The following is a 15,436-nucleotide window of genomic DNA, read 5'->3' as shown; positions in this document are numbered from 1 at the left end:
TGACTGGCCTGGGCCCCCACAAAGTGTGGCAGCTGGCACACGGGCACACTGCCAGGCATGCACATGTGATGTCACCATACATGGTGGCGTGTGTGAGTGACGTCAGCATGTTGTGGGGCATGGTGATGTCACACCGCATACAGGCATAAGCTGACACCCCAGAGCCAACTAAACCTTATGGGAATTAAAACTAAGTGCACACCCAAGACTTCTGTCCTGCAGGCAGTTTATCAAACATGTGATATCACAGGCATTTCTAGGTACCTGAAAAGATTTGAAGGTCAGGCCAGTACCACAAATTTGCCCACAGTGTGGCAGCCTCCTCATGAGCAAAGTACAAAAACAGTTTTAAAAGAGTGAAGTGGCACGACATCTGCAAAATATTCCAATGCAAAAGACCCCTAATACAGCCTCTGCCTTTGTAGTACTATGAATGATTCTGAACAGCCCCACAAACACAATTACCCACACTGTCTTTCTAGCTTCAAATGCATGTTGTTACTCTTACGGTTTTTTAAACCAAGGTTTGCTAGTTAATATTTACTTAAGTTTATTATAGGGGAAGAAAGATACCTCCCTCCTTGCCCTTAATATTTACTTAAGTTTATTATAGGGGAAGAAAGATACCTCCCTCCTTGTCCTGATGCTAAACAAATGCTTGACTTTTTACTCTTTCCTTGTGCTGTCACTGGACCTGTGACAGTTCATTTCCAGGGCTCTCTTGTGCTCCCCAGACCGGATTATTAGACCACTACCTTATGTTACCTTTTTAGCTGTTTTGCTACACCTCTGATTGTGCAAAGTGCTTATAACCTTTTCATTCTTTGGCCAGAGTACCAAGTCTCCTGTGAAATATGTCCTAGGATGCATGATTAATCCACAGTGTAGGAGTGAGTTGATGCCTTTACCCCAGATTCAAGTCTTAACAGACTATCATTTGAACCACTGAGGACATTCCATTTAACTTTTTGCCTGCTAGAAGTTGGTGCTGGTGTCCCACATTCATAACATGCATTTAAATACTTACGGCCCACATTTACTCAAAAAATTCAAGGCATTTTGGAACCACCTTAGCAAATGAAACTATGCGATGAATTATCAGAACATAATCCTGTTAAATGGTTTGCTAATTACTGTTCTGATGATGTTTCTTGTAAGACATTCAAATCAATATGCCAGTATATTGAAGTAGATTTCCCCACTCAAAAATGTGGCAATCTGGACTGCACCTTGCAAAAAGTTTCAGATAATTACACCTTCCTAGACTGGTGAAGCAACAAACGTAAGTAACACACGCTTGCCACACATTACCCAATCTTGGTTTATATAAAGCAAGAATGTTTGGAATGTACATTCGCTATAAAAATTGAGCTGAAGCTCCAATACTTTGGCCACCTCATGAGAAGAGAAGACTCCCTGGAAAAGACCCTGATGTTGGGAAAGATTGAGGGCACAAGGAGAAGGGGACGACAGAGGATGAGATGGTTGGACAGTGTTCTCGAAGCTACCAGCATGAGTCTGACCAAACTGCGGGAGGCAATGGAAGACAGGAGTGCCTGGTGTGCTCTGGTCCATGGGGTCATGAAGAGTCGGACACAACTAAACTTCTAAACAACAACAACAACCTACATGAATGCTTTTGACTTTATTAGGAATAAATCCAGTTGAATCATGAAATGGGGGGGAAATGTATACAGAATAGTTTCTAATAATACAACATTCTTATGAGTGACAGTTATCTGGAAGGAAGCTCTAGAGGTCTGTGGTCGTGGTTCCAATTGCTCTACAGTTGTCTTTGTAGTATTACGATACTGTACATTTTTGCAGTGGAGTCTCATCTTTTATTGGCACCTGGGACATGCATGCGCCCAAGGCGGGACCAGAGGCTGGGTGCAGAGGGTTAACAAAACCTGACGCGCCAGCTGAACCCTTGCCTCTGCCACCAGGTGACACGGGGCACAGAATGTTCATGGGGCTATGGTACACCACCTGCACAGTGGGGAGCGCAACCGGACAATGCAACCCTTGGCGAGGGGGCCAGGGCTGTGACAAGGCCAAGGTCCTGGGCCCAAAGACCCTCAACGGCAGGCAGGATGGTGATCCCTGGGTGGGGGTACCTGGTTGGCACCCCCTCAAAACCATGCAGCTGGGTCTATAGCCCCCTTGGCCTTCCCCACACCATACCCCTGTGTGTGTGTGTGTGTGTGTGTGTGTGTGTGTGTATATATATATATATATATATATATATATATATATATTCAAATGTACAAAATCATAAAAAAAATTCAATAAATTCCCATGGACTTCCCCCGTCCCCTTCGTTAACTTTCTTCTCCTGCATCTTCCCTGATAATCCAATTCTATTAAATCTCCATTACGGCCATAGTCCAATGTTTAACGACAAGTGTCATTCCCATCCTACTAATAATTTTAATTGTTTACAATGATTTTTAAGGCAAATTATATATTTTCCCCATTCCTTGTTAAAATTTTGGTCTTCCTGGTTCCTGATTCTTTCGGTCATTTTTGTCATTTTTGCCATTTCTGAGTAGTCCATCAATTTAATCTGCCATTCTTCTCTGGTAGGGCCCATGTTTTCTTTCCATATCTGGGCTAATAGCATCCGGGCAGCAGTGGTCGTGTACATAAAAAGTCTCTTCTGGTCCCTTGGAATTTCGCCACCTACAATTTCTAAAAGAAAATCTTCCATTTTTAAAGAAAAGGTTATTTTTTAAAAAATCAGTTCATTATATATTATCTTCCTTTTTTATTTTTTATTTTTACTACCTTACAGATCCACCACATGTGGTAAAAGGTGCCCTCTATTTCCTTACATTTTCAGCATGTATTTAACCTTGCTTTATACATTTTAGCTAATTTGCTAGGTTTTAAATACCAGCAATACATCATTTTCATATAATTGTCTTTCAAAATATATCATCCTGTAAACTTTAAATCCCAGTTCCATAACCTCTCACATGTTGCTAGTTGTATATTATATCCAAAGTCCCTCGCCCAGTGTATCATAACTGATTTGACCTGTTCGTCTTTCGTATGCCATTCTAATAGTAGTTCATACATTTTTGAAAGTATTTTAGTCTTATTTTCTAAATGCTTTTTCAAGTTTAGAGATTTCATTAGAGAAACCTTTCTGATTGTCCATCTTAAATATATCATTAAGCTGATGGTGTTGGAACCAATCAGTTAATAATCCTGTTATATCTTCAAACCTCTTTCGTTTCAACTCATGATCTACTTCCATTAATAGTTCTTTATAAGATGCCCAGTCATTTCTCATTTCTTCTTCTTTTTTCTAGAGATATTGCCTCCAGTGGGGAAAGTCACCATGTTGTTTTTGGTTCTAATAATTTTTTGTATTTTGTTGATACTTCATAAACCGCTTTCCTTACTACATGGTACTTTAACCTTCTCGTACCAAGGTATGCATGCCAGCCATATTTATGAATTCCATGAAAAATAATAGAGAAAAATAACTACCAAACTTTTAGAAGACATCTAAATGCAGCCCTTTTTAGGGAAGCTTTTAATGTTTAATAGGTTATTGTATTTTAGTGTTTTGTTGGAAGCCGCACATTGTGGCTGGGGGGACCCAGCCAGATGGGCGGGGTATAAATAATAAATTATTATTATTATTATTATTATTATTATTATTATTATTATTCAAAGTACTGTAACTTGGCAAACTGCTTCATCCTTTTCCATAATGAATAGTTTAGTAATTCTCAGAGAGATGAGGTAATTGTTAGGGCAACCAACGTTCAGAACTAATCATTAAGAAATTTGGAAGGCTTGCCTCTGCTTGAGCAACATTAAAAAACAACAACAGGACATTAATAATAAGGCAAAGCTATTCAAATTTTATAGGGATTAATGTAGTAGGTGGAATGTAGGTCATTATCATCTCCAAATCTATGTAAAGGTAAAGTTCAAGTGCTGCCATCTATATCTCGTTTGGATTTACACATCCAAGGCCTGTAAGATCAGTTCTATCATTTTTGTTGTTTAGTCTTTTAGTCGTGGCCAACTCTTTGTGACCCCATGGACTAGAGCATGCCAGGCACTCCTGTCTTCCACTGCCTCTAGCAAGGAATTTCCCTTTCAGTGTAGCAGCACTTATGCTTTGAAACTTCCTGCCTTTTAATATCAAGCAGGTGCCTTCATTGTACTATTTTGAACACTTGTTCAAAACTTATTTGTTTTTGGAAACCTACCCAGAGATACAATGCATACTTGTTTTTAATTTTGTGGATTTTGTAAGTTGCTTGTAAGTTTTGTGAGATGATTTTGTAACTTACTTTTTGTGCAAGTGCTTAACAATTTCAAATAATCATCACTTGTATTTTGATAATTTTATTATTTCTGTTTTTAAAGTTAGTCAATTTATCAGTATTTTTGATAAATATTTTATACTGGAGGTTATTTTGTTATTGTTGTTAAGTGGCCTATGATTTTGTTCAGTAAAACAAATCATGATACATACAGGTCTGGATTGTATGGTTTGACCTGTGGGGGCTAGTGTGCCAAAACCCTACCTTGAAACAGAAGCCTGGACCAGACCTCCTTATGGTCCCCCCAGGGGGTGGATCTTGGTAAAATGCCACCCTGCGTGAGGCCATTTGATACCCCCAGCCCTCATGGCACTGGCTTAAGCCGGGCTTTGGGAAGGGGGCACAAGGCCCTTGCAGGATCCTAGAGCCCTTCTCCCCAAAGCCTGATGAGCACTTGCCAGCTTTGGGAAGGAGGCAGGAGGACTCTAGGACCCTGTCAGAGCCCTCACACCTCCTTCCTGAAGCCAGTCAAGTGCTCACTGGGCTTTAAGAAGGCTCTCTCCTTGGCTTGTGTGCTGGGTGCAACTACACTGATCAAACTGCCTCTGATCCCCCTTTGCTTAGTAATTGGATGTTGATGAGTGGCATGGATAGTCCTCTGGGCTTAATGCCTACAACTCAGTGCTGTGTGACTGTAGTAATGCATGAGGGACACAGGTGGTGCTATGGTCTAAACCACTGAGCCTCTTGAGCTTGTTGATCATAATCACTCTGTCCCATTGCACCAGAAGTGCTTTAGTCATGCTGGCCACATGACCCGGAAAGCTGGCTGAGGACAAACGCTGACTGCCTCGGCCTGAGAGTGGAGATGAGCACCACACCCCATAGTCGAATTTGACTGGACTTAACCACCCAAGGGTCCTTTACCTTTACCTTAGTAATGCATGAAAACCACTAAAGTGATTCTTCACTGACAATGAAAGATGTAACTTCCTACATCTTTCTGAAATTTCCTTACTACAAGAAATTGGTTTTGGTTTTTCCAAACCTCCTCCCCAGTTTACTCAATTTAGAATAATCTCAGATTCAGAACTTGCCAAAATTAAAATGTTCAGAATTATGCACAGTATGGCCTCTTTTCTTCCTGTAACCTTGCCTTGCCCATCTCTATACATTAATAGTTTGTGTTTGGCTATTGGCCCACATAGCATCCTTGGGAGAAGTGGGTTTTGTTAATGCCGCACCATACACATACTTAACTATTTGGGAACACAAATTCTCCTCCATAGGTTTATGAAAGCAGATTTCCAACTGCAGAAATTTCCTATTAGACATCCCACCAACCCACACCAACCTTTGCTTACACCCTGACCCAGTGACTGTTTCTCCATGGGATTCAGCAGCTCTGGTTGACTATACAGTAATTAACAGCACAATCCAATGGCCCTTGCACTGATGTAAATCCCAACACAGTGAAATTTGCAGTGAATCAAGGTCCACTAGAGCATCCTGAGAATTGTCTATGTGTTCGTTTTTCATTTAAAGTATTTATATCTTTCCTTTTCATCCAGTAAACTTTCAAGGTCACTAGCAATAATGAATAGGGAACAATCAATTAAAAACAATGTTACAATAGTGCTTTGAAGGACTCTTGAGTGTTCTTATAAAAAAGGAAGTTTTTCACTTAATAATTGTACTGTAACATCCCTGAGAGAACTGAATATCTTTCAGCCTCAACCTTGGCATAGTGTTGGCTGACCTCATCACAGAGGTCAAAAGTTTCACTGTGCCCACTTCCAAGCTCAGTAAATCTGCAAGGTTGTTCACAGCAAGCATCTAAACACGTTTATAACTGATCAAAAAGGCTTCATGCTGGTCTACACAAAGGGTACCAAATATACATGAGTTGGATAGAGAGAGAAAAAGAGCTGGCACAATAATCTCTCAGTGCCTGTGAGGCTTTTGAAATAATGGATTCGTTGGCTTTGACATGCTTGCTAACCAAATTGAAATTTGGATCTAAGTTGTTGCACCTCATTAAGCAACCATACTCAAAATCAAAGGCAGTTTTTTTCAATCAATGGCCTTTGCACTCAGGCTGCCAATTTCTTAAGGGGTTATCATTGCAATCAATGGTTTCAATACTACCCTGTCATTAATAATGTTGTCTCCCATGTGATTAAGCTTAAAGTTCTCCTGATCAGGTAGCAATGACCATTTGATAAATGACATGACAGCCTTGATGTATTATGTTCTGAAAGGTGCCAGTGTCTGATGTCCAAGAAGAAAACAACAGATCCTTGTAGCAATCTTGTTTAGCAATCTGCAACAGGGTGTGACAGATCACCATGATCCCGCTATAATCAAGAAGATTAGAGTCACACTGTTGCACAAAGGTATAATTAAGAAAAATGAAGACATCTTGAACCTCTTTATGAGCAGTAGTAGTAGATGGGAGAGGGCTTCAAAGTTAAGCGCCTTGCTTTTACCAAATAATCAGTGAGTTAATGTGTGTAGGTGAGGAGAACAGACTGCCGCAGAAGGACACACCTCAGTTTACAGGCATTCCATTGAATGTCTACACAGCATCTACAAAGCCCTCTTTTTCCTTGGTCCCTGATTGCATGAAAAGACTATCACACCTGTGCATCCATCCTATAGTCTGAATAGGCATAGGTTCACATACATATTTATTTACTACTTGTATTTCCTGAGAATAGGCATAAGTGTTCAAACTGTACCTAAAGAAATATTCAGTTTATAGGATCTTTTCCATGCATATTTTAACAGAGACATTTGTCTATCTTTAGAAATGTATACATTGTAGTTAAATTAGTATTAGTTCCCAAAAATGTCCAGTGCAGACAGTATAAATTACCCCCAAAATTGCATGTGCCTAATGATGTGAAAGTCCGGGGGGGGGGAGGTGGAATGAGGGGGATCTGTTTTTCCCCGAAACCTTTGGGAGGAAAATGTTGAACAGTAGCTGTCTTGTGCTCAATGGAAGAGTTGGGCCAGATGCAATTCAATGTCATCTTTTAGAGGACATGAATGTATGATTTGGAGTGATCCTAAGCTTATTTTGGGAGGTACACTCCTAGTTCCTTATCCTTTTCTAAATATTTTGGCTATTATTAGCACGGTATACCTGAAGGAGCGTATATTATTGGTATACCTGAAGGAGCTACTCCACTCCCATTATTCTGCCCAGACACTGAGGTCTAGCGCTGAGGGCCTTCTGGCGGTTCCCTCACTGCGAGAAGCCAAGTTACAGGGAACCAGGCAGAGGGCCTTCTCGGTAGTGGCACCCGCCCTGTGGAACGCCCTCCCACCAGATCTCAAAGAGAAAAACAACAACCAGACTTTTAGAAGACATCTGAAGGGAGCCCTGTTTAGGGAAGCTTTTTTTTTAAAAAAAAAGATATTTATTGAAATTTTCAAAAAAATAAAAACAAAACATAAAGAAAAAAAAACCAATTGGACACACATACAATTTACATTTCTTACTGTCAATGACCAATTTCCTTGACTTCCCCACACCTCCCCATCTTGTATTCCAGTTCCAATTTTTAGCTCAGCAAGTTCTTGTCCCCAAACTTTGCCTTATTTTCTCTAAATCATTTTAGTTAACCAATTTTAACTTATAAACCTCAATCTTTATACATCAATACTTATTCTTCAAAATCTTTTTCTAGGTTCACCCCATCAATTTAATTAACCAATTTTAACTTATAAACCTCAATCTTTATACGTCAATACTTATTCTTAAAAGTCTTTTTCTAAGGTCGGCCCCAATTCCCTTCCCGAAATCCCCATTTTTATGTTAGTGGCAAAACCAAATTAATTAAAACAGAATATAGTTATACACCCTTTGGATTCCCAAAGCCCCACCACCCCCTTTCCCGGTTTCGAACCCCAACAAAAAATCCATCAGTCCATCTGCGGTCAGCCTGGCGACCTCACGTCCGAGGCTCTCAATTCTCTCTCAATTCCTCTCTGCCGGTTTTTTTGATAGTCCTTTATATTAAACTCCGAATCTCGAAGGAGCTCTGTCCCAATAAGGTCCATGTTTCTTCCAGCCAGGCCTCCGTATTTAAAAATGGAGCCAAAATCTTGTTTCCTACTTCTCTTAAGTCCAAATGTCCCAAAAGCTCCAGTTTCCACTTTAGCCAAGTTTGTATTCCATAGGTCTTCAGATCTCCACATAGGGAGATCTCTCCATTCTCCATTCTTCAATTCAAACCAAATTTTCATCATCCTGATCTTATTTTCCTTTATATCCATCTTAACCGGCCTCTGGCTCTCCTCAATCATCTGTGGCATTATAGCTCCTCCTTCTTTTTCCTTCGAATCATCATGTTCCTCTTTCATCACATTCTCAGATTTCTCAAATTTCTTTTCATATTCAGCTGCAAAAAATTTTAAGTCAACTGCAAAACTTTCCTGTTCAACTGCAAAAACTTGAGTCAAGTCCCTCCCAGGCTCAGCAACTTTATTTACTGTTCCATTCAGTATTATCACATTTGTTGCCAAAACATCACTCTGTTCCTGCAACTTTCCCAAGAGAAAAAAAGTCTTCTCCAGTTCAGCCAGTATTTTTCCACTTACAGCCATTTTTGTAATGTCCTAAACCCCCTCTAGAGGGATTCTAGTTTCTTAATATCTTCCAGTTCCAACCCAAAAGTCAAGTTAGCCTTTTCTTCTTTATTTTTAACAATTTGTTACCAAATTGTAACGAATATAACCAGCAAAGACAGCAGAAACAAAGTTCTCCTTTTTTCCCAACTTTGACAGCTAGTTTGACAGCTGTCAAAGTCTTTATGTCTCTTCCGCAGACTCTCTCACCGATCGCTCCCGGGTCTTGGGGGAGGGGTGAATTCCGTTCTCAATGTTAGCTCTTATCCTCCAGCACAATCACTTAAATTGCCCCAACGTAGAGTTGATTGCTTTTCTCCACAAAGAAGAAAGGTATTCTCACAACCTTAGTAATAAAATCCTTGCTTTACGATGTTTACAAGGCGGGTAGGCGGACTTCCTCTTTACACCTTACCCGGTCGTGCCTAATTCCCAAAGAAAATTTCCCTTTTAAGTCCAATTTCCGTGTTACTCACGGGTTGTTGCTTTTAATCCAAATGTTCAGAGAAAGAAGTCAGCGCTCTCCGTCCATGGCATGCGGCTTCACTCAACAGGGGAAGCAGTCGACTCACAGCACCGCACCGCTCTCCGTCCCCCGTTCCAGAGCCTTTAAAAAGGCTCCTTTGCGGGTCGGGGGGGCGCAAATGGTGCCCGCCGAGTCACCAGGTCCACAGGCTTCAGCGCCTGTGGTTTCTGAGGGTCCCCGCGTCGCCGCCGCGGCAGGACCCGACCCCTGCTGAGCCGATTCCCTCCGGAGCTCGGAGGGAATCCGCCATTAGGCAATGGCGCTAACCCGGAAGTCTCCCTGTTTAGGGAAGCTTTTAATGTTTGACAGACTATTGTATTTTAATATTCTGTTGAAAGCCGCCCAGAGTGGCTGGGGAAACCCAGCCAGATGGGTGGGGTATAAATAATAAATTATTATTATATTGTTATTATTATGGGCACACATCCTCAACAGTCTGCTACTCACAAGTAAAGCATTGGGCTGGACACAATGCAACCAAATCTTTTCGTAGACAGTCTTCTGGATTCGTAGGTGTATAATCTGGGGTGGCTTAAAAGCTTATTGTAGACGTGACTGCCCCAGTTCTTTCGTTGTTGTCATTGCTTGGGATTATGTAATTATGAACATTACAGAGGCCAACCAGGTGTGGGAAACCCTTGAGCAAGTCCTGAGCGCAATCGTGTACTCCCCTCCTGTGGTTCCAAGCAACTGGCATTCAGAAGAATTGGTGCATCTGACTGTGAGGGCAGAACATAGCCATTGTGGCTAGCAGTGATTGCTAGCTTTATTCACCATAATGGATGTTAAGGGTCAGGTACATGTAACCTTTGGCTACTTTAGAAGTTTTCTTATTGAGCTATATTTTGAACTTCCATGCAAATAGGGAACTGGAATGAGTCACCAACTTCAGCATTATGCAACAATCACCATCGGCATGCATGATGTCATAAATGAGACCTTGTACTTAAAAGCAGATTAGTTCGTTCATATATTTGTTCCCTCCCAGCAAAATAGATATTATCCTTTTTATCATTTGTGAGTATGACAGTGCAGATAATTAAGGCATAATTAATCCCTTTTCAGCGATCCTAGATTATTTACTCATTGGAAATTTTATTAACCTGTCTTTGATTCATTTGATTTCTTTCCCATGGAGGAAGAAATCTATATGAAAGTCAAGATAAAAATGTTTAAGCCACTGATCTTTTACTTTGAAAAAAAAATCTTTTACTTTGTCTCCTGCTATTTCTCTATTAACTTCAGTTCTCAAGACCATATTTTAGCCAATGAAATAAGAACTAATATTGATTTGCAGGCAGAGTCCTGAAGCATGTGAAGTATTTTTTTTAAAAAATGCCTCGGAGTGGCTTATGGTTTTTGTGTGTGTGTGAATTTGTGGTATGAGTGGGGAGGGAGGAGCTGTGTTTCTGCAGTATGAGGTGTTGGGATTTTGTGTATATAGGGAAATTTGATGATTAAGGTCAGTGCTTTTTTTTGTGTGAAAAATAGGTTCCGGTACTCCATGAAGTTGTTACAGTAAGTGCCACACTTTTTAACAAAAAGAAAGAAGGAGGTGCCTGTACTCTGAACCCTTGAGTACATCCTGAAAAAGCACTGATTAGGGTGATCCTCTTGCTAATATGAGTTCAAATGAATGGGTTTGAGTTTTGGGACTCAGACCCCCCCTTTGCCTTGCACTCTAGTAATTTACCTTCTGTGAAATGGAGGTTCTGTCAAAGGAAGTACCCACCAAAGTAACTGTTTTGTGAATAGACTCCCTTCCATGGTTTCCATTTCTCAAAATTCCAAATGTGTCCACTGGCCCAAATCTATCTATATATGATATCTCTGACTCTATCTATCTGTGATATGTGAATCTATCTATGTGATTCATATTTGTTCCCATCTTTCTACTGCACATTGTAGCGGACAGCCTTGGATGGAATTATGAATTTAGTTGGTGTGGAGGTTGCTTTTATATGCTATTTATATAATTATATTAATTTGTACAACTGACTGCATAAGTAGAAGCTAAATATAGAAATGCAGTTTTCTTGTGATTTGGGTTGGCACATCACACCTAATCAAAAGGTTACTGTGTAATTAAATCTCACTACACAAGTAAATGCTTTAAAATACTTAATGTATATTTATTGTCTGTATCAGTTTTTAGGGTTTGCTTACACAGTGGAAAAAGTGCACTATGAACTTTACATCTTGGCAGGACCATTGAAAGAAAAGGAAGGGAAAACATCTATTGGAATGACTGCTAAGCTTCCTAGCATAGACCAAACTAGCGTAGTCATTTGTGTTGAAGACACACAGGTGGCGCTGTGGTCGAAACCACTGAACCTCTTGGGCTTGCAGATTGGAAGGTTGGGAGTATGATTTCCTGCAACAGAGTGAGCTCCCGTTGTTCTGTCCCAGCTCCTGCCAACCTAGCAGTTTGAAAGCATGCCAGTGCAAGTAGATAAATCGGTACCACTGCAGCGGGAAGGTAAACAGCGTTTCTGTGCGCTCTGGCTTTTGTCACGGTGTTCCGTTGTGCCAGAAGCGGTTTAGTCATGCTGACCACATGACCCGGAAAGCTGTCTGTGGACAAATGCCTGCTCCCTCAGCCTGAAAGCAAGATGAGCACTGCACCCCATAGTCACCTTTGACTGGACGTAACCATCCAGGGGTCCTTTACCTTTACCTTTTTACCTAGTCTTTTGTGTAATAAGGCTAAAAGACATGGGTCTTTCTCCTGGTTCATTAAGATTCCTTTGCAAAAACATTCCTATGTGAAGCTTCTGCATTTCTTGACTGTATTCTCTCTCTCTCTCTCTCTCTCTCTCTCTCTCTCTCTCTCTCTCTCTTTCTCTCCCTCCTTGTCCTGCCCCATTTTTCTAGGACTTACTGCTGCAGCATCCCTTGTGTCTTTGGCATGGGCTTTGGCTTCCTATCAAAAAGCACTTCGTGATTCCCGTGATGACAAGAAACCAATCAGTTATATGGCTGTGATAATCCAGTTCTGCTGGCATTTCTTCACAATTGCAGCCCGGGTGATTACTTTTGCTCTCTTTGCCTCTGTTTTCCAACTGTATTTTGGGATCTTCATCGTCCTCCACTGGTGCATCATGACCTTCTGGATTGTCCATTGTGAGACGGAGTTCTGCATCACTAAGTGGGAAGAGATTGTCTTTGATATGGTCGTTGGGATCATTTATATCTTTAGTTGGTTCAACGTCAAGGAGGGAAGGACACGCTGTAGGCTTTTCATTTACTATTTTGTGATCCTTTTGGAAAACACTGCCTTGAGTGCTCTTTGGTACCTATACAAGGCTCCTATGATTTCTGATGCGTTTGCCATACCGGCACTATGTGTGGTGTTCAGCAGCTTTTTAACCGGCATTGTTTTTATGCTGATGTACTATGCCTTCTTTCATCCCAATGGACCAAGGTTTGGACAGTCACCAAGCTGTGCTTGTGAGGACTCTGTAGCTGCCTTTACTCTTCCTCCAGAAGTAGCATCAAGTACTTTAAGGTCTATTTCTAATAACAGGAGTGTCACAAGTGACCGGGATCAGAAATTTGCAGAGAGAGATGGGTGCGTGCCTGTTTTTCAGGTGAGACCTACTGCACCTTCTACTCCTTCATCCCGGCCACCAAGGATTGAAGAATCTGTCATTAAAATTGATCTCTTCAGGAACAGGTATCCAGCATGGGAGAGACATGTATTGGACAGGAGCCTGAGAAAGGCCATTTTAGCTTTTGAATGTTCGCCTGCTCCTCCACGGCTACAATATAAAGATGATGCCCTTATACAGGAGCGGTTGGAATATGAAACAACATTATAAATACAATTTTTAAAGAGAGCTCAATGCAGCGGCTACGATACATCCAAAATAAAAGGGTGGCAATAGGGCCGTGGCAATAACTTAACTGCGTTCTACAACAGAGCAGCAAGATGTAATAGTATCTGGCTACCATCATGATTATCATTTGATCCGCTGTCCCACAGTCTGTCGGTAGTACACCTATAAAGCAGCAGCATCCAAGAGCCTCAAAGAATCTGACTGAGAAATAGACCTAGTCCAGTTACTTCCTATTTCTTTCAAAGTGCACTGCACAGTATTTAAAAGTAAAACAGGAAGGTTTGAATGAGTTGCATCAACATACTAGTTAATGCATTTTTATTTTATTTTAGAGAAACTTCAACTATTGGTGTTTGCATAGTCATTTACAAAATGAAGAAACAGTCGGGGGGGTGTCAAAATAACTTATTTTGTAAAAGGCAATGTTACTGTTAAGTGAACTCTAGTTTCTATAAAAGAAATTATAAAAAAAATATTATTCTCTGGTTTTGAATAGGTAAATCATAAAACATTTGCAAAAGAATTACAATTTGAAAAAGACATTAAGGATTTTTTCTGAGTCTAGAACTAAATTAAATTCTAACTGAGCAAAATACATGTGTTGTAATCTAAGGAGCTCTTCATTTTTATATATTTATTTGCTTTCTTTTATTCTATTTAACAGAAATATTATACATACAATTTCAGGGGTTTGGCATTTTTGAAACAGAAATTCTATGCAGATGGCTCCCCAGCTTTCATCTAGTCTTTAGCAATGTTAATTAAATGATAATCATGATTAAATTTTCAATTAGAAAAAAAGAGTGAGAAAGAGAAATGGCATGAAAACAAGAAGGTATATTTCCTGTAATTGAACTTTTGGCAATCATATTCAGGACAATATTAAGAGATGAACAGACTTTTAACTTACATTTTTTTCAGGATCTGGGATGCATAACTCTGTGTGAGCAGAAGATGTGATAAAAAACCACAATGTCATACCCTTCTAGTGCCAAACATTGCTGTAACCGCAAAATTGATATTATTGTTTGAGGGACAGAAAATGGGTGGCACATGCACTTAAGCAAGAAGCTGGGAAGAGCAATCATACTTTCCACATTTGCAGACATCACTATTTGGTCCTTTTTAAGGTGAAAATTGACTACTTGTCTGTAAGTATCTAAAGTAAACATACATTAAACCAGGCTGTGTGCATCATGTCCTTGAATTGGCCAAAACCTGTTTCTCTGTGTTTGGATGTTATGAAAATGAGCTTCAGAAAATCTCAGGCTCATGGGCTCCCTTTCCTACTCCCGCACAGCTGCAAATAGATCAGAAATTTCCACTTCCATCTTAGACTGACCATAGCTTACCATGTCATCTGAATGCTAAACTATTGTCAGTGATTATGATCAGTTGAAACCTATGGTTTGAAGTTGGCTGGTTTCAACTAACCATAGTTAAGATTAATATGCTGTTGAACTCAGATAAGTTTCTGAACATTTTCTCATTGCTATGTTGAAGAAGCATGGACAAGGGAAAGTTTTTTTTTTAAAAAACTTGATCATTCTCATATTAGCATTACATCCAAACTATCTATTAAAAGTCACTTGTACAAAAGTGCTTTTGCTTACAGGCATTCAGGTATGAAATACTTCCCTTGGCCAAGCTAATTGTATCTTTCCTTATGTTAAAAGTATCCCTTGATGGTGCTTTCAGTTGCATTACAGATGCAAGTCAAAATTTGATAGTATTTTTTAAAAAACAAAACCAGGTGCAAATTGGAATAACTCATGTATTACGCCAATATTTTTCTAAAGCAAAACACAGTACACAAGGTTGTTACTTTTTATAGACTTTGAATTTTTTCTCACATAACTCATTCTTTTTAATAGCTTCAAGTTTTAAAAATAGTCCACAAATTATATCAGCTGGCCCTTTGTACATGTACTCTTGATGCCATATTAATTTGTTTTGCAACATAATAGCATATGAAAGCCTCTATGGGTACTTTTAGAATATTCTGAAAATACTGAAGCCTTCAAATGAGTGTTTCAAGTACAGTGCAATGTGTATATTGGATATAATGATAAAAACTTATTTTCCCCTGAATCTTTGAGAGAAGTATAAAAAGCTTCAGAAATAAATTACAAAGTTATGGTACGATG

The 15,436-nt window shown here is 39.9% G+C and overlaps 1 protein-coding gene across 2 annotated transcripts in view; it reads left to right on the top strand.

Moving 5' to 3' along the window:
* Nucleotides 1–14,818, top strand: part of XKR4 (XK related 4) — a 118,638-nt gene extending 103,820 nt beyond the window's left edge. The window contains exon 3 of one of the 2 annotated variants that reach the window (XM_053396144.1): nucleotides 12,340–14,818. In XM_053396144.1, the coding sequence (XP_053252119.1) occupies nucleotides 12,340–13,271 (932 nt within the window). In that variant the 3' untranslated portion in view covers nucleotides 13,272–14,818. Of the gene's footprint in view, nucleotides 1–12,324 lie in introns of both variants that reach the window. The other variant, XM_053396143.1, reaches the window with a different exon arrangement.
* Nucleotides 14,819–15,436: the final 618 nt, after the last annotated feature.

Source organism: Podarcis raffonei, chromosome 7 (assembly GCF_027172205.1).
Source record: "Podarcis raffonei isolate rPodRaf1 chromosome 7, rPodRaf1.pri, whole genome shotgun sequence".
NCBI lineage: Eukaryota > Metazoa > Chordata > Lepidosauria > Squamata > Lacertidae > Podarcis > Podarcis raffonei.
This window is presented reverse-complemented; position numbering and strand designations above follow the sequence as displayed.